Below are 22,166 nucleotides of genomic sequence, written 5' to 3' on the forward strand. Positions count from 1 at the left end.
CCACATTTCGCAGTAGGATGCAGGCCTACGAAGACGACCAAGCGCCCCACGCGAACCTCCCGGCGGCCGACGGGATCAGCCGGCTGATAATGACGATCCATAGACAGGAAGCGGTCAGGTTTTGCACGCTTAGTGGTGCCCAGAAGCAGTGGTGTCAGGTGAGTGCATCACAGACGGTCGGTCGCGAAAGGTCGAGAATCATCAAAAACAGTGAAAGTGATGCAGCGAGACGACGCCAGCGGCGAAGGGATACCTACGGCGAGCAGGAGCCGACTCAGAGACGTCGGTTTGCTCAAGAAGAGCGGAAAAAAAATCGCGGGAGAGCTCAGTTATTGTCTTGTCTAGCTGAGCGCGCGCGAAGACGCGCCTAACTACTGAACCACTGAACCACCCACTGAACCACGCCAATCACCACTGCGTCACCGCACAGGCCTCCCTAACCTCCATCTCTCAACAAACTTGTTGGGCCGACAACAGCGAGCTGCTTGGTGTTGTTACACACGACACCGAACACAAGGACACCAACACGCGGCGCAGTAGACGCTGGCGGCGGGCGGCGAGTCGGAGGTAGAGTTGGAGCTGGCCCACCACCACCACCACAGGGCAAACAGCACAGCGACTATGAGCGCTAGGCGCGGCTGCCGGCGGCACCGGCGTGTCGCTTCGACGGCGGCGACGCAGCACCACATGCCGGCTTGGTGCAGCCAGGCCGTGGCCGTGGCTGTGGCCGTGGCCGTGGCGCGAGCGAGCTCTGTGCCAATGCCCGGGTGCGGTTCTTGTTCCGGGGTCCGCTGTGGCCTCCGCTGTGGCTGTCGCGATTCCACCGGCGGCGGCGAGCAGTCGTGCTTGCGGCGGTAGTTTGCGACGGAAAACTGGCGGATGGCGGGCGTGACGGCGTTGGCGGAGACGCGGCGGGAGCGGCAGGGCGTGCCGTTGGCGTCGACGCCGGGCGTGTACCAGTAGATGCGATGGCGGTGGTCGTCTTTGGTGGTGCTGGCGGTGTCGTCGTCATGGGTCGTGTTGATGGGGCCGAGTGATGGCTGAGGTGATGGCGAAGGTGGAGATGAAGACGGCATCTTGGATTCGCCGTATCCGTTGCGTTGGTTGACTTGAAGAAGAAGGAGAAGAAGAAGAAGACGGACGGGCATGGCTTCGAGTATTTGTACAAGACGTGCTGGACCTGAAGTGACTGGCTGGCTGACTGACTGGCTTCCATTCCGTTGTCGCAGCTGTCGGTCGGTCCACTTGATTCCATTGGAAGAAGCGAAGAGAAGAAGAATATCAAAGGGAAAAATAGAGTTTTACTTCTCCGTCGCAACTCTCTGTCCTTGTCCGAATACCTAGAGGAGTAGATTGAGTAGCGGGTCAAGTAGACGTGTTTTCTGCTGGTATCTGCATCAGTGTTGGTCCACGGCCAGACTGTACGGTACTCATATCAACAATCTTGACGTCATACCTGCCCGCTGGCCTCTTCATCCGCCATGGCCGTCAATCGAGCCACAGCAAACACCACAGCAGCGGCAGCGACGGCAGCGACGGCGAGGATGGGCCAGGATCTGATGTCTCGCCACCGTGGCCTGCGTGGTCCGAGTGGCCGTCAGCCAGAGGGTGCCGCCGCGGCTGCAACGGCCAGACGCCATGTTCAGCGCGCCGCTGGCGACGGGCGAAGCGCGGGAGTTGTGGAGCACGCTGCAGGCATTCGACGACGTTGACGACGACGTCGAGGACCTGAGCCAGGCGTTGTTGGCAGCAGAAGAGCGAATGGAACTGCAAGGCAAACAAAGGAAGCAAGACTCAAAGACATCCATGATTGTATTCCTCGAAGCGCCTAGGTGGAGCTCGGTACATGCGTTTATCTAGGTAGTGGACTGAATGTTCTTTTTCTTTCTTGCAAACAAGTCGCCGTCTGCTCAAAAAAGACAAACGCGCAGTGGAAGAGTAGAGAAGAAGGAAAGCAACAATGCGAGAATGAGGACAACAAGGACGGCCAGGAGCAACGCGTGGACGCTCACTTTGACCTGCCTAGGCGAGCACTTGACGTCCTGGAGGTGGTTGAGGCCCGCGTCGGTGGTCCTTCTGGCCTTGGTGCGATGCGCAGAGGATGCCTTTTCGGCCCGGAGCGAAAGAGCGTCGTTGTTTGCACCCGGATGGTCGTAGCTTGCGACATTGGCGGCGGGAGAGATACGGAGCTGCGGCTCGTAGCTGGTCTGACTCTGCGCATCGCCCGTGTCTAGACTGGTAGTGCCGTCGGCGGCGCCTCGTTTGTCCGCATCGACGTGAAGCTCGGTCTTGGACATGTTGGCGGATGTAGGGAGGAGGGAGGACTGACTGGCGGAACACTTTTTGATTCCAAAGAACCAAGCATGGAATGGGGCAGCAGCATTTCAACACGCCAAAAAAAAAAAAAAAAAAAAAAGAATCTCTCTGTACTGGCTTCCATTTCAATCTCCTTGGATTCTTGTGGTGGTGTTGGAATATTGGCCGATGGAGGTCCGCCGGCTGAGTCATCCATCCTCGCAATTCGCCGACCCGCCGGCCCGACCCGCCCTCATCTCGTTTCTACCCGGGCACATCTTCCATCGCCATGCATCCATCGACTCCAGCGACTCCATCGTCTTTGTGCCGCCTCCATACTCGACCGACCGCGCAGACCCTAGCCGTCCACCCGCCATGCCATGCTGCACAGCACACCTCCTTGATTGACCATGGTCTCGCACCAACATCCAGACAACGTCCGCCGATGTTATGCCTTCCGTCCTCCTCGCAACGACCGGCACTCACTCCTTCACACGCATCAAGACACGGCGGCGATATCGGGACAGGCTCTGGCTCGGGCTGGGACTAGGACTGGGTGCTCGGTAGACGTGCCTGCGTGCCGCCGTCGCTGTCACCAGCAGCCCTTCTTCCCAGGAGTGAGGCGGTTGCTCCGGGTCAGAGCCAGCAGTAAGGGCGGCAGCTCTAGAGAGTCGTCCGCGGCAGTCCCAAAGACGTCGTCGTACATTGCGGTTGGAGGGCTCATCCACATCCAGGTCAGATAGCGTCCGCTTGCGGCGCGGTTTCGGCGCCAAAGGAGGCAGAGGAGTCGTTGGATCTACTCGTGTTTGATTGATGGGTGTGGTGGGGGCGGCCGGGGCCGGTCGACCGTGATGCTCTCCTCTTTTGCCGTCGACCCTGTCGGTTTGGAGCGCTTCTTTGCAGCGTTCTCGTGGTGATGTTGGCTGCCCGGTGGGATGCTCGTCCTCTCCAGCTTGGCGGATCGAGTCTTTGTTTTCATGGATTTGACGAGGAGAAGGAGGACCAGCTTCGAACGCATCCGATGCTTCTGGCGACAGTGGAGTATTTTGACGAGAAGGACGGATTCCGAGCGCGCCCGCCGATACTTCTGGTGGCACTGGAGCGGCCATGACGAGGAACGACGAACGCGTAAAGACAGCCAGAGGAAGAGGGACGTCAGTTCGTCACTCTCTTCTACGCCGTCGGTCGGTGTAGGTCGTCGTCTCCCCCTGACGAACAATCAATCTCAGCTCCCGAAACCCAAGACATGTTCCGCCGCTTTGCCGCTCCCAATGTCAACGCTAACGCCGACGACCTGGCCCGGACGAACAAACGACCGGAAGTGATGTAAAAAGTGGTCCGGACTGGATGCTGAAAGGGTGCGCCGCCTGGCCACGGCGGCCGCTCGTGCTAAGCCGTGGCTGGCGTCTGGTAAGGACTGGAGGCTGGCTGGCTGCAGGATGCCGTCCGCTTTGACCCAATGGATAACGGAAGCCAGAAATGACGGACGGGAGGCGGACGCGACGAGACGCGCCAGACGCGGAGGGACCTGACGCTTGGCCAGTCTTCTCGCCCAGTCTGCTTCTCGTTCATCTCCTTGTGACGCGGCGGGCGGGTATTGATCGACAGGACCGACGGTGGCATGGGTTTGCGGGCTGGGTTGCGACTGAGAGCGGTGTGGTGAAAAGAGCGCCGGTCATGGTGTGGGTAGCGGGTGTCGTTCTGCATCGTATCTCCACGGACGTCTTCCGGCGCGAGCAAAGAATGCATCATCAACCCTTGGCTTTCCTCTCCTTCTTCGTCTCCCACGTCTCCTTCTCTCGCTCCTCTCTTGCTGGACGGCGACGAGAACAAACAATCCTCCTCCTCTTCCTTCTCCCTCATCGTCATACCCTTCTCGTTGGCTACAGATGCGCACTCTCGCCATGTCATCCCGGAGCCTTACACCCACGGACAGACTCACTTTCATAGCTGTAGCAAACAAGTAAGACCCATTCCCACCCGTGCTGCTTCTTGCTAATGACATGGGCTACTTAGGACTTGTCCCGGTCCTATTAAACACTCTTCCTCTTCTTCTACGGCTCCTGTACAAATGCTCCTCATCCTGGCCCCACGTCCCCATTCTGTCCAGCATCACCTGACAGTCCGCTCTTCAACAATACCCCTCGCCCTCACCAGGCACCCCTATCCCGTTTACCAGCCACCCATCCAATCCATTTGCAAGCCTCTTCTTTCGACCCTTTGCCAATCGGTTGGCCACATAAAATCCACGGATTCGCATTCGTATCCATGGGCTCTGTTTGGCGTGCCGCTCGGCTTGAACCATCCTGGTCGACTCCCGGCGCGCCTAATGAAACCGAGTACAAGCTTGTCTCCGGACGGTATAACGAAGCCACCATCGTCTCCAAGCATTGTGGCATGACGACTGAGCTGTAAACCAAGGCCGGGGAGAAGCTGGCAAGTGGCTATCAGTCCACAGGCTGGTTGCTTCTCCTTAGTTCTTGAACAAAAGGAAGAAGAGGCCGCACACCTACACCTGCACCATTCCTCTCGCCGCCCGTGTCAACCCGATCCTCAGGCAATTCCAAATCCAGTGCGACGCTCTGCCAGATCCTCGTCATCCACCTTGCACCTAATTCAGTACCGTCTGACGTCTTTCGGAGGCCGCTCGCTGCCGCTGCCGCTGCCGCTGCCGGCTGGCCTTTGCGACGCAGATGCACCCTCGCTCGCTTGTCTGCCTTGTTGTCTCTGCCACTGCCTTCCTTGTCTTTCACCCATCACGTCCGCGGCTTGTACCCCGTATCTATCACAGGCTCCAGCCCCGTCCTCAGTGCAGCGTCGTGGGACGGCGTGGGTGAGCAGCCACGGACGAGAGAAGCACGTGCCGGGATGTCTGCTTGAGCTCTGCTTCTAGGTAGTTGTATGAAGGTGCGCCTGCTGTTGGCTGTGAGATGCGTCGGAGAAACAGCGAGGCTTGTGTTGTTCTACTTGAGGTGAACTCAAACACGGTATCCGAGGCGTAGTCGACTCGTTAAGGTCAGACATGGCGAGAGGGCGAGTTTTGTTATCGTAGGCCTCGAAATTCAAAGCGAGAAGTGCAACGGGGACTTGTGACCATTGCAATGACACAGCCGCCGGAGTAATACACCGGCTCTACAATTTCATCTTCAAACGGCCCAGAGAATCATGGTAGTAGCACAGCAACTGGCTGTCAGCGCAGTCACGGCTTCAGTTGGACGCACGGCGCTTGGAGCAGTCAAGGGGCACTGATAGCGCGGCGTCTGCATGCTGCCGTCTAAAATGTCAATGCAAAAGATTTCCCTGTAATAACCTAACAGAAATTGTCGTCAATGTGCCATGACGGACATGAGAGTGGTGAGTATATAGGCCCCTAGCAGCGAGCACATAGGTAGGCCCCGGCGGCGAGCATACATGGCCCCGGCGGCAAGCATGGAGGCCGCCGGCGGCGAGTAAACAGGCCGCCGGCGGCAAGCATGTAGGCCACCGGCGGCGAGCACACAGGCCGCCGGCGCGTGGGCCCCCGGCGGCAAGCATACAGGCCCCTAGCAAACGCGCCCCTAGTGAGCGCGTAGGCCGTCTGTGAGCACATAGGCCCCCAGCAGGTGAGCAAGCACGTAGGGCCCTAGCGGGCGCTCTATAAACTTTATTAACATCTTCATCCTTAGCCGGCTACTTGTTTGAGGCATCATCCTTAGAAAGTGGCGACGACATTCAAGCCCCCATGTCCTGTCCTCAAACTTGGGAAAACCCGCCTTCATGATCTCGTATTTTATGTTGCCATCTTAAGTGGTTGAGGACCTGCTCTACAGCGACCTTCATCAACGTCTTCATCGTCCTTGGCCGGCTGCTTTTCGAGGCCTCGTCCTCGGTAAGTGCGGGCGGCATGTTGTGTGCGACTGCGGCGTCTTCATCGTCTCGTCTTCATCCTTGGCCGGCTGCTTTTTTGAGGCCCCGTCCTCGGAAAGTGCGGGCGGCATGTTGTGCGCGACTGCGGCGGAGATCTTCATCGTCGTCGTCTTCGTCCTTGGCCGGCTGCTTTTCGAGGCCTCGTCCTCGGTAAGTGCGGGCGGCATGTTGTGTGCGACTGCGGCGTCTTCATCGTCTCGTCTTCATCCTTGGCCGGCTGCTTTTTTGAGGCCCCGTCCTCGGAAAGTGCGGGCGGCATGTTGTGCGCGACTGCGGCGGAGATCTTCATCGTCGTCGTCTTCGTTCTTGGCCGGCTGCTTTTTTGAGGCCTTGTCCTTGGAAAGTGCGGGCAGCATGTTGTGCGCGACTGCAGAGGATGATGAATGCTGAGGATGAAGATGGCGAGGTGCCCGTCTTCGTCCTTGGCCGGCTGATTTTTCAAGGGCTCGTCCTGGAAGTGCGGGCGGCATGTTGTGCGCGACTGCGGCGGAGGATCTTCATTGTTGTCGTCTTCGTCCTTGGCCAGCTGCTTTTTTGAGGCGCAAAATGGATTGGCGGGTTGCGAAAACGAGGGATTGCGGCGACATGACTGCAGAGCGGCTGGTAGAGGCGCAAAGAAGCGGGCGAGGGAAGACGAATGAATGAATGAAGTCAAGATGGAGGTTGGATGGTGAGGACAGGAGGAGACGGGAGACGGGAGGCGGAGGCGGAGACGGAGGCGGAATGGAGCGGCCCGGGGGTGTCGCGTCATCACGTGACTGCGCGCGTCTTTCGGGCACCCAGACGACTGGACCTGCGGGAACAAACAACACCCAAACCAACACCCACCCGGACCCATTGACGACCACCGCTGAGATCATGGCTCGCCTCAACACTACTCCGTCCGCCAAACGCAAACCCAAACGCAAACGCGAGACCTCTCACGAGCTGTCTGACACCAGCCGCGAATGGCCCGTCGTGCGCATCCTCGACGAACATGATGATGAGTACCTACTACAATGGGAGGGCGACTGGCTCCCGTCGTGGGAGCCAATGGACTCAGTCACCAGCGACAAATTGGTCAGCGACTGGCGTCGGCACAAGGCAGGCAGCGAGCGGGTCTACCACCATGTTCCTTACTACTGGCCCGCAAATCGCATCATCCGCGAAACAGCACACCACTTCCTCGTAGAATGGTCTTCGGAACAAGCGACGGGTGCGACATACGAGCCGTCGTGGGTCCCCAAAAAGGACGCAACCGCTTCTCTCCTTGATGAGTGGAGGAGCACGACAAGGTTCGTCGGTCCTGCACGTGCCATCTAAAAGCAAACGGCCGAACATGCATGCTGACGTCATTTTGCCCACAGGCCCCAGGAAAAGCGCAGTCGTGTGCAAAGGCGAGCCGTTCGATTTCCCGTTTGCGACGCGGACGACAAAAGCTCAAGAGTTAAGGAGGGTGTGGAGGAACATGGCCACGACAGATCTCCCAGCAGCTCAAACTCGGACCAAGAGACTGCGGAGGAAGAAGGCGGGGACGGGGAAAATACAGCTGGCCAGGGCACATCACCCAGCTCAAGCATGGACCAAGGGACTGTGGAGGAACGGGACAACACGGACCAAGAGAATGTGGAGGATCCCAAGGGTACAAACGCCCTTGTCAACAGTGGTCGAGCCCGTGACGCCGACCAACAGTATGGTTCAGACATGACCACTGTTCACCCTGTGCCTGCCACATCGTTTCAACCCAATTCCCCCCTATTCCAGGCGGGCTCGGAGGCCGGCGCACTCAAGAAGCTACGTCGCATGCGCCAAAACAAGGCTCAGTCAGTCGCAGCAGCCGACGTCGTCACCGACAGACACCACAGGAGGGTCACTCCCGGGTCACCGATACAGTGGCGGCTGGGACGACTTCCTAGAGCCGAATGAGAATACCGGCTTGCCAACGGGTTCAACTCCATCTACGGCTCGAGACACAACAGGGCTTTAGACAGGGCCAGGCATGGAGGAACAGTCCAAAAGTGGCGAGCGTGAGCCGCGGGAGCTGCGAAATGACACGGGCGGGTGTGGTTGATGCACGCAGTCAAATGGCTAGAATAAATCAAACCTTTCGCTGTCGCGCCCGACCCAGAACCCGAGCCCGCGGGCAGGTAGTTACATGCTGAATTCACTGACACCTAGGTCCTCGGAAGTTCTGCGCAAAATGCCGCTGCGCCGGCCGAAGCGATCAAGGCACATACCAGCCCCCAGACAAACGAGAGCGAGTATTCAGACGGTCAAGAAGTTCTCGGCCCAAGGCACTACAGCTGCCGCATTGGAACATGGTCGATGGAAAACGAACGCAAGATACAAGTCTTGGACATCCACATTCGGCAATCATCCGCCGATATGACCTATCCTCTGTGCCAGCCATGTGTCTTTTGCCTTCCTCTCTCCCTCCCTCTGCCGTCATCATCACAGCGACTACTCACTCCTCCGACAACTCCTTCACACGCGCCGAGCTGGGACTGGGACTGAGACTGAGGGCCCGGGACATGATGCGCTTGCGTGCCGTGGTCAGCGTCACCAACAGCGGTTCTTCCCCGGGGGAAGTCGATTTCGCCTCCAGACCAGAGCCAGCGGTGTAGGCGCTAGTGCTTGAGTGTCCCCTGCTGGTACCCCAAAGGCGTCGATGCACGTTGCGGCTTGGGTTCTCGCCCGAGGGCAAGTGATCCGCATCTAGGTCGGATAGTGTCCGCTTGCGGCGCGGTCTTGGGGCCAAAGGGGGGAGTCGTTGAAGGAGCAATGAGATGTTCGTCTTTGCTTGATAGGTGTGGTGGGAGGAGCAGCGAGACGGATAGTCAGTTGATGGAGATGCTCTCCTTCTCCTCTGTCGTCGGGCCCGTTGCGGGTTTTGGACGATTCTCCGCGTCCTTCTCGCACTGATTCTGGCTGCTCGGTGGAATGATGCTAAGCCGCGTCGGTCTGGCGGGTCAGGCCTTTTGTTTCCATGATTTTGACGACGAGGGAAAGGAGCGTCTGCTGATGGTTTTGCCGGCGACAGAGCAGCGGCCATTATGATGATGAACGACGAAAGAGTGGAACGGTCAGACGAAGGGAGAATCGTAACAGTCCTCCTGGTTTGTTGCTCGGGGGCTTCGTCAATCTTTTAAGCCGTCATCGATTCTCCCCTGACGAGGAACAATCTCATAATTCCCGAGACATGATTTGCCGCTTCGCCGGCCCTGAACACCAACGACCTTGACGATCAAACGACATGATGTAAAGTTGAACGCTGGAAGATGCGCTGTTTGGTCATGGCCAAGCGTGCTGAGCTGTGGCTGACATCTGTTGAAGGCCGGTGTTAAGGGCTGGCTGCAGTGATCCTTTCCCCGCGGCCCCTGTATGACTGATATCTTCTAATTCTTGTCCGTGTCCCTGTCCTAGACGCGATGCAGTTTGATCCGTCCTGTCCTCCGGTGGCTTTTGAGTGCTGGCTCTGGCTGCTGCAGATGCATTGATCATGGATGCCGGCGGCTCTTCAGTCATTGACTGCGTTCATCGTCGCTGGGCTGATTCTGTCGTTGTGAGATTTCCTTTCTCTATGACGCCTGTACATGTTCACTTACCTCCTGCTCTTCGCTCTCGGTGTTGCTCTGATCCTCATCGCACTGTGCATCCTGCACAATGTTCTTTGCTAGGCTTCCACCGGGCGCGACTCTGTTTAGTTGGCCCGGAAAAGCGCTTCTTCTACTTGTCCTGGAGCCTTGGCTACAACTCGGGAAAGGTTGCTCACATGGATTTTGGTATTCTCGTGGCGTAGCTCGCGCGTCAGTTCTCCGTCGGCGTCGGAGCTTGGGGTGGAGCCACCGAGTGAGTTTTGGAGATGCGTCATGGGGAGGAGCAAAGGGGGATGAGGCGATAGAATCAGCATGGCATCGAGTGGAGGCAGATGGGTGCAGAAAGGAACTTGCCCTGCTGCTGGTGAAAGCTGTGGGTTCAGCCGTCCTCTGCGCTGCATCGGTGCCGGCGTCTCTTGAACGACGACGGGAGAAGCAGCGAGTAAGCTGGCTGTAGAGACCACGCAGGATGAGCCCTTTGCGCCAACTGCTGACACTGAGCGCTGCTCTCTCGTCGCACCTTTTGCACCTCACGTTCATCTTGCCCTTTGATTCCCTCGACACAATCCTTGCACCCACCGCAGCCTTGTTCAAGGCGTCGTCGACATTTGTACAACAAAGACCCGCCACCGTCTCCGACTGAATTAACAGCGACGAGCCAGCACCATGTTCGAAGTCCCTGGTCCTTCTCCACACGTTTCGCGGCACCATGGTCGACTACAACCACACGAGTTGCAGGCAACGCATGCGCTCGGCGCCGCAGGCTGACCACGCCATCCTCGGGCTTGCTGCTGGCTGTTATAGGCTGATGAGATTCAGCAGGTTTGCGTCATGGCCTCGTGATGGCGTGGGGACTGAGGTGGGAGCGAATCCGAAGAGTGGGGAGGACTAGGCGATTCGGGTGGGGCCGGGCATGTATCGCGGTTGCAATGTCGGCGGGTATGAGTGTGGAGAATCAAGGACAGGTGGGAGGCAGAGGGCGAACCGCTGGATGCCCGATTCGCCCACCAAGCGGCCTGCTAGTTTGCGAAATATCAGTTCTAACAGCCAACTGATAGCATCCCGTCTACATCCATATCAATGCTTCCGACTGGAACGATGATCCCAGTCTCCGCGTCCTGCTCACCCTTGTTACCCTCGCTTCCTCCAATTGCCTTATCTGGTTGGCTGGTGGCATGATGCCCTTCTCTCGGCTTCCCGTGCTCGCCTCTTCGCTCATGTCTCTCGGCTTCCCATGGTCGTGTCTCTTGGCTTCCCTCCCGTTCTCACCTCCACTTCCTCCTTGTCTCTTGATGTGGAATCGAGGCAGTATCGACATGGGCATGCTTGAGCTGAGGGCATTCCGAGACACGGTCATGTAAGCGACCGCAGGCTGGTGGAGGCGTGGTTTCAATGGTGAAGAGAGAGCAAGAAGGTAGCGAACGCGCTCGACGCGTTGGCTTGGAGGCTTTTGGAGAGGGAGACGTAGACGTCGGCGTCGCGCGAAGCTGAAAGCCAATGGCGAGCAGATAGAATGGAAAACGACGAGGGCAGATAGATTGCGGTGGAGAGGGCTGGCGGCTGACCAGGGCTTGCTTCGGGGGCGACCGACCTAGGTTTGTGGGTACGACGGCGTGTAAATGGTTACTGCGGTTGAGGAAGACGTGACGCTTTGGCTTGCAGGCCGTAGAAAAGTAGAGAGCGATGCGTGCAGTGCATTGTTCGATGAACTCATCAAGCATTGCAAGAACCATGATGCAACCAGAGGCGGGCAGGGACTCAGGTCGGTCGCTTACGGCACGGTAGTCCGGACTTCTGGTGATGACTAAGGGCCGCAAGGGAGTACCTGCCCGCCGCCCTGCGTCCTCACCATAACACCACACCCACCCCCCGCTGTCGTTCTCACCTCAACACCACATATTCTCCTCTCCTCGACGCGCAATGCCTGCTCTCTGCGGACAAATCCTTCTCCATGGCGCCTCTGCCCGCAGACCTCGGCGCTAAGTTGCAGCAACTGTGAGACGCGTGCCCATAAGCAGCAGCATACAAGTCGACCTCTGAGGTTCTGAGGGACTTCCTCACTCTGTTCGATGACACGCGCGCAGATTTCAAGCGCAACAACCTGAGAATCGACAACTACCTTGACAGCGACTCGTACAATGTCGTATGCATCGCCGAAGCAACATTTGGGCGCACCAAGCGGCTGGTGCGGCACCTCACCGATGGCCCTTGGCAACTGACGCTGGACGAGCTTCAAGACATCTTTTCCGCCACGGTCCTTCGCTCCCACGACTTTCTCGAAGCGCTAAACAAATTTGCCGCTTCAAAAGGCTCACGCGTCGGCCGCGATACGGCTATATCAGCTATCAAAAGGGCTCGAGACACGAGAAGAAACAAGACAGGCAGGTCGGGAGTTTCTACAACGCGCGACTGGGCGCCGCAGGACATAAAGGATGCATTGTTGGCTTTCCAGTCAAACGTATCGACAGAGCCTCGCAGTAGAAGGAGGCAGACATAAGGTACCTACATCTCTTTTCCTCATCCATGTTTCAAAACCGTTCTCACATACCAAGCAGCATCCTCACATGTCAGCTTCTCCATCAAGGTCGCCGTCTTCTAGTCCGAATCATGACTCGCCGAAGCGTCGAAAACTGTCAATCACTGAGGAATCTCCCCTGGGCTTTAACGGCTCGCCTTCTTTTCGTAACCGCCCTTCGCATCCCAACACGCCCCCCCGTCTTACCATCTCCGAAAAACTCTCCGGATCCCCTGCCGTCGTTGAGAATACCGCTTTGAGTAATCGGTCTGCCAAGCTTAAACCTTGTTCAAGCAAACATGGCCATCCGTCTACACTGTCCACCGCCAGCGATGGCTCGCCTTCGAAACATGGCGGGCTTCGAGAAGAATCTCCTGAAGATGTCGAACATGGCCGAAACACCATCGGCTTACCTCTGAATGATGACGCCGTTTCTGACGCTAGCGACATTGACTCCGCGGACGCATCAACCTTCCCTATAACAGAGGACGAAACCTTCAACTTTGACATGGGCGAGTTCCTAACCCCCCTAAGCCGGAACACAGTCGAGGACAAGGAGCAAGATGAAACCCAGCGGCCTTTGGAGCAAGATGAAACCCAGCGAGCTTTGGAGCAAGATGAAAACCACCAGGCTTTTGGGCGAGGTGAAACACAGCGGGCTCTGGAACAACTCAGCGGGTCGAATTGGCTTGGACACACTGCAATCTGGATGATTCTCTCGTGCGTCAACGCCGGCAACAGAGCACGCGTCGTTGAACCTGTCTCGCCGCCCAGGACGGCTGAAGGCTGGCGTGATTGGGGTCAGACCAACTCATTCACCGTGCCAAAAATGTGCGAGGTCGTTCTCATTCCGCTCCATGTGGCACCCCGCCAGCACTGGGTCCTGGTAATAATGGACATGTTGCGGCGACAAGCGACACTGGTTGATTCAACGAGGGATGACGAAGAGGACGCAAACGTCTTCGAGGCTTGCGGTCAAGCATTGCTCGCATCGATTGGCATCAAAGATGGAGACTCATGGCAGCTGCGCAAGTGTCAGGATGCGCCCCAGCAGAAGGGGCCAGATGATTGCGGCATCTACATGCTTGTCAACTGCCTTCGAGCCATGCAATTCAGCAACCTCAACTGCCAAGACGTCGATGCTGGCCTATGGCGCTTCCTATTCAAGAGCGCTCTTGATGCGGGCGTTTCCAAAGAAAGGACAGACGTCATCATTCCGCGCGCGCCGTCGTCGGCGGACTTGGGCAACGAAGTGGAGCAGTATGAGGCATCGGGGAGGCACCTGAAGAAAATTCGCTCGTTTGAACGCGCAGCGGAAGAGACGACAAGGACTTTGGCTTTGGCCTGCCAGCGCGCCATGGCCATACCCACCCTCGCTCAACTGAAAGAGGATGCAAAGTGGAGAAAGTGTGCTCTCTCCCAGCTCGGCTCCGGCATTGCGCACAGCGAAGACGACACGCTTCGTAACAGCCTGGAAAAAGCAATTCGAGACCGAGAAGAGGAGATTGCAGAAATGTCAAAGGCCATCATCACTCTTGAGCAGCAAAAATCAATCCTTCAACGCGTTTTCGGTTTGGCCAGCAAAGTCCACCAAGACGCCCGGCGCTCACTTGGGGAAGCGGAGTCTGCTCAGCACAAGAGACGGACAGAGCTACAGCGTATGCGGGACGAGGCGCGTGCGGTAGCTCAAAGGATAGAGAAGGCGTTTGAAACTAAGAGTCAAACTGACTAGCTGCCTGGCTGCTTCGCGCTAAGGGGAGAAACTTGGTTGCTTGCTTGCTCATGGAAAAGGAAAGGAATGAAACGTCTTGCAGTGCGTGCTCGTCAGCTGTGCGCGTGCCTTGAGTGGTCAGTTGCAGTTGAGGACGTCCCGTGGCGTTGTGAAATCCTCATGGGCCCGGAAACTGCTGCATCGCAGGGGGGGCTCGCTGCAGCAGCACAGCACAGCCGTACATATTGAAGAAGAAGAAGAAGTCTCTGACGAGCTTGAGCGCACCCGCAAACCTCTCTCTCCCGTGTAAGTAAGCAGCCTTTGTTACTACTGTACTCAGCTCGTCCGCGACTCGCAAAGACTGGGTGGGTGGCGGCTCCGAGGCCCTTTTGCTCTCGCTTGTTGGGCAACGAACGGGAAAAATGTGTCTGTCGGACGAGGGAGGGCTTCATCGGGCGAAGATGAGATGAGAGGAGGAGGAGACTGGGCCCCCGTCCGGACTTCTCTGCAGCGTGTTGCTCTCAGCGGCGCGTCCAAGTAGCAGCTCCCTCTCCATCCACGACACGTCCACTCCTCTGCCTCCCGTCGTTCAAGCATGCCGCAGCCACCGTCGCGCAACTCGGACCACGATATGGGATTGAAGCCCACCAGCTGCTCATCTCAAGGTCGATGACGTCCACACGCCCACACAGGCACCCGATCCACCGACCACGAGCCCCCGCGAACCTCCATCTACCACCGCCGCAGCCCTCACCCGTCGGCCTGCCGCGTGCAGCCGACAGTCACCTCCCTACACCATGTCGCCGCCTGCACTTCACCAGACGCCCTGAAGCCGGGGCCAGAGAGGAGCCTGTCACCGCCGCCGCCGCCGCCGCCTTCCCTCCTCCTTGTTGTCTCGTTCGTTGCCATGCGTCGGCGTCGCGCGTCGCCACGGACGACATCGACAAAGATATGATGGGGCCTGCTTGGTGTGGTGCATGTTTTGGGTCTGTCGAGCTTTGCACGGCGGCTGCCAGCGTGGCGCCCCGCTCGGCTGCACAGTCAAGGCGCCTTTGCACCTGCTGCTGCTCCTGCTCCTCGCCCTGCTGCGCGCTGCTGTTGGGCGACTGCTCGCCGAAGAAGAGACGGCGGCGTACACGGCGAATGGCTTTTTTTTTTCTTTTTTTTTTGGCGGGATAGCGGCTCCTCGTCTGCGTTGATGAGGCGTCGCTTGCGTGACGGACGCGGCGGCGGCGGCGTTGTTGGCGTCGCGTGTCTTGTTCGTCGTGTTGGCGTCTTGGGCGCTGCTGCAGCAGCAGAGAGGGCGGAGAGGGCAGCGGCCTGCAGCTCTTGGGCGGGACGTGCGAGTTGAGAGATGTCTGGGGTGTAGCGGACTCAGGTCTTCGGGTCATGACGTCATGTTCCGAAACATCGGATCTGCCCGCCGGCGGGGAGAGGGGCCCTCATGGGTCGCCGCCAGCATCAAAGCTCGAAACGCGTCTCACCACCGTCATTTCTTCCTCCCTCCTGCCTCGCCCTGCCTTCTTCAATTTTCACTCCACGAGTCTGCCTCTCCTAGGGCCGCGCGCGCTTACAGCTGCGACGGCCACTTGTCCCAATTTATCAACCCCTTTACTCTTCTGTCACCTTCTGTCACCATGTCATCCTCAAACAAGTCTCCCAATTTATCAACCCCTTTATCAACCTTGTGTCACCTTCTATTACTATGTCGTCCTTAAACAAGTCTCCTAATTTATCAACCCCGTTATCAACCTTCTGTCACCTTCTGTCACTATATCATCCTTAAACAAGTCTCTCAATTTATCAACCCCTTTACCAACCTTCTGTCACCTTCTGTCACTATGTTGTCCTCGAACAGGCCCCTTCATGTCATGGCTGGAGACTACTGGCGCGACAACAAGCAAGATGCGAGAAATGCTAACTGGACGAAGATCGAGTCTCCTTCCGGCATCCCTAACCGTCCCGCCAAGCTCAACGGCCTGGGCACCCACAAGAGGAATTTTCTCCTCTGGGGCGAGCCTTGTAGTGGGGGAGGAGAGGGCCGGCGCAAGCGCGATGGCGACGCTTGACAATTAGGGGTTTTAGTTTGTTTTGTTTTGTTTTGTTTTCCTTTTCTTTGTTTTCATCCCGAAAATGACAGGAGTCTGACGAGCCAAAGCCGGGGACTGTTGCTTTCTAAGGGGAAACCCCAGAGCGGGAGCACAAGTACGCAAGCGAGCGAACCATGATGTCTTAGTCTATTAGAGTAGTGTCGCTTTCGACCTTCCCCCAGTCGGTTTCCAGTACCGGCCTGAGGATCTAGAGGAAGACAGGGATGCTGTAATACTATAATGCGCTATTGTTGCTTACCTGTCGTCACCATCCTCTTTACCGATTGCGAATTCTCGCAGCCTGCATTCACTCTTACGCTGCATAAGGACGCTCCCTCTACCTCGACACACGATTTGCCATTCTTCTTCTAACAACACATGATGCTTCTCTACCGACTCTCAACCTAAACCCCAGTCGTGTTCATCCCTTTGACTGTCCAAGGGGTCCACGCATGTCGTTGATGCGCTAGGACAGATTGTACGCCCCGGAGCTGCCGGCTCGCGGCAAGGGGCTGCACATTGGGAAGAATTTTCATGTCGTTCTCGCCATCAGATGCCGTCGGGCAGGACATAGGGAGTGTCTATAGATGTATAAATAATGTCGTCAGTAAGCGTCAGGAGGTACAGGGCACAGCAAGCAGGCTTCTTCTACTTACCCCTATCTAGATGGCCCAGTGAAATGTCCTAACTGTCCTAGTCATTAAGCGCCTAGACTAGACCGCTGCTCTGCCATCCTACCTGTCATGTTTGCTGCTGACTATGCCACTCTTTCGCATTTCATTTCATCCATGTACTTGGTCAGGCTACCCTGCAGCTTTTAAGTAGCCTTCTACGGGTATCTTGAGTTGGCGCTGCCAATGTTGAACTTTATAAAGAGTGACTCAACGTCACTATTTGGCATTTTCTGCGTGTACGAGTGATGCGCCATCTAGAGACAGATTGTGGTGATGGAGTAGTTGCGCGAGCCCCACTAAATGTGTTGAACGGGGCCATCATCATTGATGATAACGCCAAAAAACGTCTTGGTCTCTTGTTAGCACGCCTCTTAACATGCTGATATCGGGGTATGAAGGAGAGACCTACCGGCTGTCCTTTGCAGTCTTCCTCCCTTGGCCTTACGGCGTTTGACAGGTTCAGCGTCATTGCCAGCACTCGTGCTTGTGGGAAACATGGTCGTGGGTTGTGAAGAGATGGGAAGTCTAAGTTGGAGTGAGAGAATGGCGACAACGTGCGGAGCGAAATTTGACGGTAGGCTTTAGATGATGGCGAGCTGCAACCCTTCCTGTGTCGTTTGATGATGCCTCAGTCTCAATTAACTCATGCATGTGGTGGACTGGCGGCGCGGCAGGTTGCACCAAAGCCCTAGCCGCTCTGTTGCGGAAGACCGACTGTGGTCAGAACCACCAGGACGAGAGACTTAGACCGGCCAACGGCATAAAAGCAGCTCGAAACATTTTACTCCGACTTGTAGCGGCCGTGGCCCATGTCCCTTTTTGGAACCTTGGGGACGATCAGGGGTCCTTTTGCTCACAGCCGCAGCAGCATTCAACAATGATCCAGCTGGAAGGATTTCACCCATGTTGTGGCGCAATGTGTCGTTCTCTTGCCGTCAAATAAGTCATGCTCCTAAACTTGTGGTCTCGGCGGGTGCTTGCATTTGTTGCCTTTCACTCGTTGCATTGGTAGCACCCGTAGGTCAACCAAACCTGCAACCTGGCGGCGGCCATGGGCGGCGGGATGGCGTGATGATGCCACCGATGGAGCAAAGCGAGACTTGCATTTTGGAGCTTTTCCTGCCTTTTGCCGCGGCCGCTTTGGTTTTTGGAGCGCATCATGATTGCAGATGAATTGCAGACGACAAAGATTGAGGATTGGAATTGAAGTGTGGGTCGAAGTGTTGGGGAGGGCAAGGTACCATGAACCCATTCGAAGCCCGAGTTGCCTTCGATGTTGATTCCGCTGACGCGAGAAGGGAAGACACGAGAAGAGAGTCTGACTGAGACAATAGAAACAGGGCATTGACCTACCTCTCGATTCCATCCATGCGATAGACAGGATGCAGGGATGCGCAAACAGTCGTTGAATCTGGTCCGCCGCTGTTTGTATCCTTGTCGACGGGAGAGAGCTGCAGTCTTGAGACACGCAATAATGCAGAACCATTTAGAAAGTCGATTGCTCCCTCTTCTCTTTCTTTCTCTTTCCAAAACTCTCTTCTTCGGCCATCTCTGCACCTCGTCCTCCACCGCCGCGACCCATCCTGACACCGCGGCCGTCGTGCCCGTCGTCACTCTCGGCCGTCGTCCACCTCCAGCAGCGTCCCAGCGATGGGATCAGGGAGCGACGCGTCCATGGACCAACGCCACAACGACATGATGGACGCCCAGCGCGAGCGCGCTGTTCGTACCGAGCACGAGCGCACCCGCACCCGCACCTGGCAGTGTACTTTGTGGGTCTGGCTGATTTCCTTTGTCGTGTGCGTCATCGCCATCGTCTGGGTGCGACAGAGCAGCGTCTTCCTCTCCTTCCACTCCTCCTCGACCGCACACAAGGAAGGCGACCAGCACGCCATGCCAATCAACACGATCGTCGACACGATGAAGCAGTTCGCCGCCCTCCAAGACCTGGAACAGCAGCTGGCCGATTCCGTCACGCTAGGAATCTACGCCAGCAGCGAGCTCCAAAGCATCATCTCCTCACTGGAGATAGAGTCGATGCGGACGTTTCAGAACACAGGCCAAGACATCAGTCAGCTGGGGAAGATGTTAGAAATGGCGCAGGATAGGATGCAGGCCATGTCAAGGACGTTGGAAGAGCTCCGCGTACGTACCGACCGTTCCCACTCAAAACGAGACCCAAGAGCTGACTTTGCAACAGACCACTGAACCAGCCCTCAGAGATTGCATACAAGCCCTCGAGAGCCTGCATACCGGCAAACCTGAAGGCCTCTTGGGGCCACGGAGTGGCGTGGCTCACGGGCAAACTCAAGAAGGAGCTGTCGGGGTCCAAGCAGCTCAATGAGCACATTGGCAGCTTCAAAGGCGAGGTCGAGGCCGTCGTTTCTTGGACATGTACGGCAGGGTTTTTCGCGACGAGTCTGAAGTCCGAGGCTTTGTTCAGGGCCGAGGATGTCGAGGTCGAGGCGTTGTGGTGGTGGTGATGGTGGTGTTCTGGCGTTGGCGATGGCGACACGGAGCAGAGGAGGAGCTGAAAATTGCCGAGCGCTTCTTGCAACGGGTCGGCCGGATGGACGGTGGTCTGCACGGCTGGTTCGAGTCAGCAGTCGGCGGCATGATGAAGTGGTCGAGCAAGTGAGGGCGTGGAGAATCGTCATCATCGCTGCCGACCACATGAGCAGTGGCGGAATGAGGCGGGGCTGAAGCAAAGGCTGCCTTGTCCAACTGTCACTAGTCATGAATCAAGGGAACACTGGGCGTGCTTAAGAAAGATGCGCGCCTCCGGGCTGGCCGCGTCGACCCCCTCATCACTGCGGTACGTGTTTCCCGGATTCAGCAGCGCCAGGAAGCCGATGATTTGCACAACATGGCCGCTGAGGTCGAGCATACTGAAGCGCCCCCCGTGGTGGTTGTGGCGGCGCGCCTTGGCCACGGCAACGAGGTCGGGGGCTCGTTTCGAGGCGTCGTGGGCGCGCGGATCCATGCTCCGAACAGTTTCCGCAAGAGATGGTGACGATGATGAAGCGGGATATCTGGCCGAGACTGTGTTTACCATCATGCTCCCGAGTGTGTTGGTGGCGGTGGAGGAGAACGAGTAAGGATGGGACATGCAATCGGGAGAGACGGCTTCAGCTTGGTGGACAAAAGGCGATACATAGAGACGGGTGAAGAGGTAGAGCGTGGAATGATGGAAACCGAAGAAGCACTGGAGGTGAGCCAGACCAAAAGGGAGACGGAGCGGAGAAGGGTGAGGGATTGCTCGCGGCGTGAATGCAACAAGACCTGATTCCTTTGGCTTGTACCTTAGGCCAGACACATGGCCATCGCCCTCTCCCTTTCCTGCTCGGCCATCTTGCGCATCGCGTCGCACTGCCACGGATCCATGAAGGCCCTGGATTTGCACATGGCCGGATGCCACGTCTGATTCATCATGCGGAATTCCTCGCGGACCTGCCCTTGGCACGCTTTGGCTTCGTCGCTCATGCCCGGCACGACGAGTGCCCGCATCTGTCCAGCACATAAAAGTCGGCAGGCTTGTATTTGGACAACGTCAACTTGATCGTGTCGGGCGACGGTGGAGGGACCGTGAGAAACCAGCTAATGACGAGGCCAATGAGGCAGTATAGGAAGGGCGCGTGTGCGCGGGCTTGTTGTCTTGGACGACGACTTGGAGGAATTGTACTCGGAGGAGGATAGTCGCGGACGGGGATTCAGCTGTGCAGAAAAGTCAGTCGGTGGTTGTTTGGACGGATGGCGGACGTGCGGCAAGTTTTCCAGCTGGGCTGCCATGTTCCTTCGCTCAGGTCATTCAGTCCGTAACGGACCCGACGCAACTGAAGACTGCCGTGGCGTCAGGTCGACTTTCGGGCGCTGCAACCCGCGGGACGGTACAGGTATTGGTTGTAGCAACAGCAACTGAAGGTTACAGTCTGGCCGGCCGTGGCTGAGACTGTCCCGTCGCTAGTCTGCACCGCCCCGCGACAGTCTTGACTAAGCGAGGTGGCTTGTGGCTGGCTGGACCCCACCTCACCTCCCAGCACCTCAGGCGGCACTCCGCTCCGCTCCGCTCCGCTCTTTCTTTATCCGATTGAGCCCGGTCGGGTTCCAGCGTTTACCCCAAGGAACGTCCCGTCTCCCCATCTGTCGCAGGGAGATGCCATCGCCGGCGGCGAGTCCGCAGAGCTCCTACGTCTAACGGGATACACCAGCAACCCACAAGCTCCAGTCAATTGAGCCAGTCCGGGCACTCGAAAGAGACGAAAACCCCAACATCATCGGCCATTTCTGTTGAGCCATGCCATGCCATGCCATGCCAGCACTTCTGCCAGCGTCTGGCCCGCACTGGCTGTTGAAGCCGAGCCAGATCTACCGGTACATAGGTACCTTGCCCATTGGACTCCATTTCCACTTGCTCTTCTCTGACCTGTTGCAGACGCTCCGGCAAGCCCCTCTCTATATCCTATCTCTCGACCTCTACGCCAGCGCCAACTACCACCCTCCGCCTTACCCGCACACGCCCATGGGCGACACCCACCTCATTGTGGCCGCAGACCTTTTGCCGGCGAAAGGATAACCCTGTCTACCGTCGTCATTGAGGAAGGGCTGCCCATATGGAGGGAGCTGCATACTTAAGGACGTGGCCATGGATGGTCTGGGAAACATACTTCTGACTAAGCGAGCAAGAAAGCTCCCCTGCCCTGAGACCGATTGAACTAACTCTTCGAGGCAGTTTGATCGCCACCTGAACTTTAACAACACTCGGCGGCATGAGCCACAGACGTGTGGGACAGGACAGGTCTCGTTCTTAGTACCAACGCCCGAGCAAATCGTCGCAAACATACCATCCTCTTTTCCTATCAAAATGCCATCCATCGCCTTTTTTGCGACGGCCTCGGTCTTCTCGGCTGCTTTGCGGTCCAGGCCGTCCAAGACGCGGAGCTTCTCGACCAACAGTCCGGCTTCTGACACCTTGGTTTCCACAAGGCGTGGACCGAGTGCCCGCGCTTCGGGTCTGTACATTGGCGGACGAAAGGCGCTGTTGCCGCCTCTTGATACCTACCTACCGAGTGCGCTGCCAGCAAAAAGTTCGTTAGCGTCGGATACCTGGCAAGGACGCCGGACGGCTGGATGCTCCGCCGTCGACTGCCATGGGTTCGCTCTCGGACTCGAACTCGTACTCGAACCTCGAGTCACGCTTCGAAACCAGTGGGGTTCCTGGCTGCGCTCAGGCGCTTCTTACACTTGCGGTTGGACGGGACGGGCAGTGGCTGGCGCAGGCCTCATCCTGCTGCTGCATCTGCCGCCCGGCGTCAAGCTACTCGCACGGGCTGTGCTTCTCCAGGCATGCCCCTAAGGATTTAAGACGCGCAAGCTGTTGTGCACGACGCTTCCATTTCTACG

General features: G+C 57.4%; 10 protein-coding genes across 10 annotated transcripts; 3 read left to right on the top strand and 7 right to left on the bottom strand.

The window, feature by feature from the left end:
* Positions 1–250: 250 nt before the first annotated feature.
* Positions 251–1,310, bottom strand: J3D65DRAFT_310521 (uncharacterized protein). Its single transcript, XM_066795262.1, has one exon. The coding sequence runs from the start codon at positions 1,146–1,148 to the stop codon at positions 495–497; it is 654 nt and encodes a 217-aa protein (XP_066657359.1). The 5' UTR covers positions 1,149–1,310; the 3' UTR covers positions 251–494.
* Positions 1,311–1,864: 554 nt separating this feature from the next.
* Positions 1,865–2,353, bottom strand: J3D65DRAFT_676147 (uncharacterized protein). The gene has a single exon (XM_066803603.1). It carries the CDS (start codon positions 2,295–2,297, stop codon positions 1,911–1,913), a length of 387 nt encoding a protein of 128 aa, XP_066657360.1. The 5' UTR covers positions 2,298–2,353; the 3' UTR covers positions 1,865–1,910.
* Positions 2,354–2,740: 387 nt separating this feature from the next.
* J3D65DRAFT_310641 (uncharacterized protein) lies at positions 2,741–3,544 on the bottom strand. Its single transcript, XM_066795265.1, has one exon. The coding sequence runs from the start codon at positions 3,402–3,404 to the stop codon at positions 2,778–2,780; it is 627 nt and encodes a 208-aa protein (XP_066657361.1). The 5' UTR covers positions 3,405–3,544; the 3' UTR covers positions 2,741–2,777.
* Positions 3,545–5,870: 2,326 nt separating this feature from the next.
* Positions 5,871–6,976, bottom strand: J3D65DRAFT_620739 (uncharacterized protein). Its single transcript, XM_066799889.1, has one exon. The coding sequence runs from the start codon at positions 6,950–6,952 to the stop codon at positions 6,299–6,301; it is 654 nt and encodes a 217-aa protein (XP_066657362.1). The 5' UTR covers positions 6,953–6,976; the 3' UTR covers positions 5,871–6,298.
* On the top strand, positions 6,967–8,270 carry J3D65DRAFT_620741 (uncharacterized protein). Its single transcript, XM_066799890.1, has 2 exons — positions 6,967–7,475; positions 7,548–8,270. The coding sequence occupies exons 1-2, from the start codon at positions 7,060–7,062 to the stop codon at positions 8,104–8,106; spliced, it is 975 nt and encodes a 324-aa protein (XP_066657363.1). The 5' UTR covers positions 6,967–7,059; the 3' UTR covers positions 8,107–8,270.
* Positions 8,271–9,466: 1,196 nt separating this feature from the next.
* J3D65DRAFT_310645 (uncharacterized protein) lies at positions 9,467–10,709 on the bottom strand. The gene is made up of 2 exons (XM_066795266.1): positions 9,786–10,709; positions 9,467–9,734 (listed from the first exon to the last, which is right to left on the bottom strand). The coding sequence occupies exons 1-2, from the start codon at positions 10,485–10,487 to the stop codon at positions 9,702–9,704; spliced, it is 735 nt and encodes a 244-aa protein (XP_066657364.1). The 5' UTR covers positions 10,488–10,709; the 3' UTR covers positions 9,467–9,701.
* Positions 10,710–12,016: 1,307 nt separating this feature from the next.
* On the top strand, positions 12,017–14,069 carry J3D65DRAFT_310765 (uncharacterized protein). The gene is made up of 2 exons (XM_066795268.1): positions 12,017–12,274; positions 12,332–14,069. Exons 1-2 carry the CDS (start codon positions 12,209–12,211, stop codon positions 14,021–14,023), a joined length of 1,758 nt encoding a protein of 585 aa, XP_066657365.1. The 5' UTR covers positions 12,017–12,208; the 3' UTR covers positions 14,024–14,069.
* Positions 14,070–14,619: 550 nt separating this feature from the next.
* On the bottom strand, positions 14,620–15,618 carry J3D65DRAFT_310749 (uncharacterized protein). The gene has a single exon (XM_066795267.1). It carries the CDS (start codon positions 15,391–15,393, stop codon positions 14,785–14,787), a length of 609 nt encoding a protein of 202 aa, XP_066657366.1. The 5' UTR covers positions 15,394–15,618; the 3' UTR covers positions 14,620–14,784.
* A 2,798-nt stretch (positions 15,619–18,416) lies between these two features.
* Positions 18,417–19,249, top strand: J3D65DRAFT_602089 (uncharacterized protein; the record flags this gene model as incomplete). The annotated part of the gene is made up of 2 exons (XM_066798090.1): positions 18,417–18,911; positions 18,980–19,249. The coding sequence occupies 2 exons, from the start codon at positions 18,417–18,419 to the stop codon at positions 19,247–19,249; spliced, it is 765 nt and encodes a 254-aa protein (XP_066657367.1).
* Positions 19,250–19,308: 59 nt separating this feature from the next.
* On the bottom strand, positions 19,309–20,517 carry J3D65DRAFT_310773 (uncharacterized protein). The gene has a single exon (XM_066795269.1). It carries the CDS (start codon positions 20,284–20,286, stop codon positions 19,501–19,503), a length of 786 nt encoding a protein of 261 aa, XP_066657368.1. The 5' UTR covers positions 20,287–20,517; the 3' UTR covers positions 19,309–19,500.
* Positions 20,518–22,166: the final 1,649 nt, after the last annotated feature.

This window comes from Phyllosticta citribraziliensis (genome assembly GCF_038025025.1).
Source record: "Phyllosticta citribraziliensis strain CPC 17464 chromosome Unknown J3D65scaffold_4, whole genome shotgun sequence".
Classification (NCBI taxonomy): domain Eukaryota; kingdom Fungi; phylum Ascomycota; class Dothideomycetes; order Botryosphaeriales; family Phyllostictaceae; genus Phyllosticta; species Phyllosticta citribraziliensis.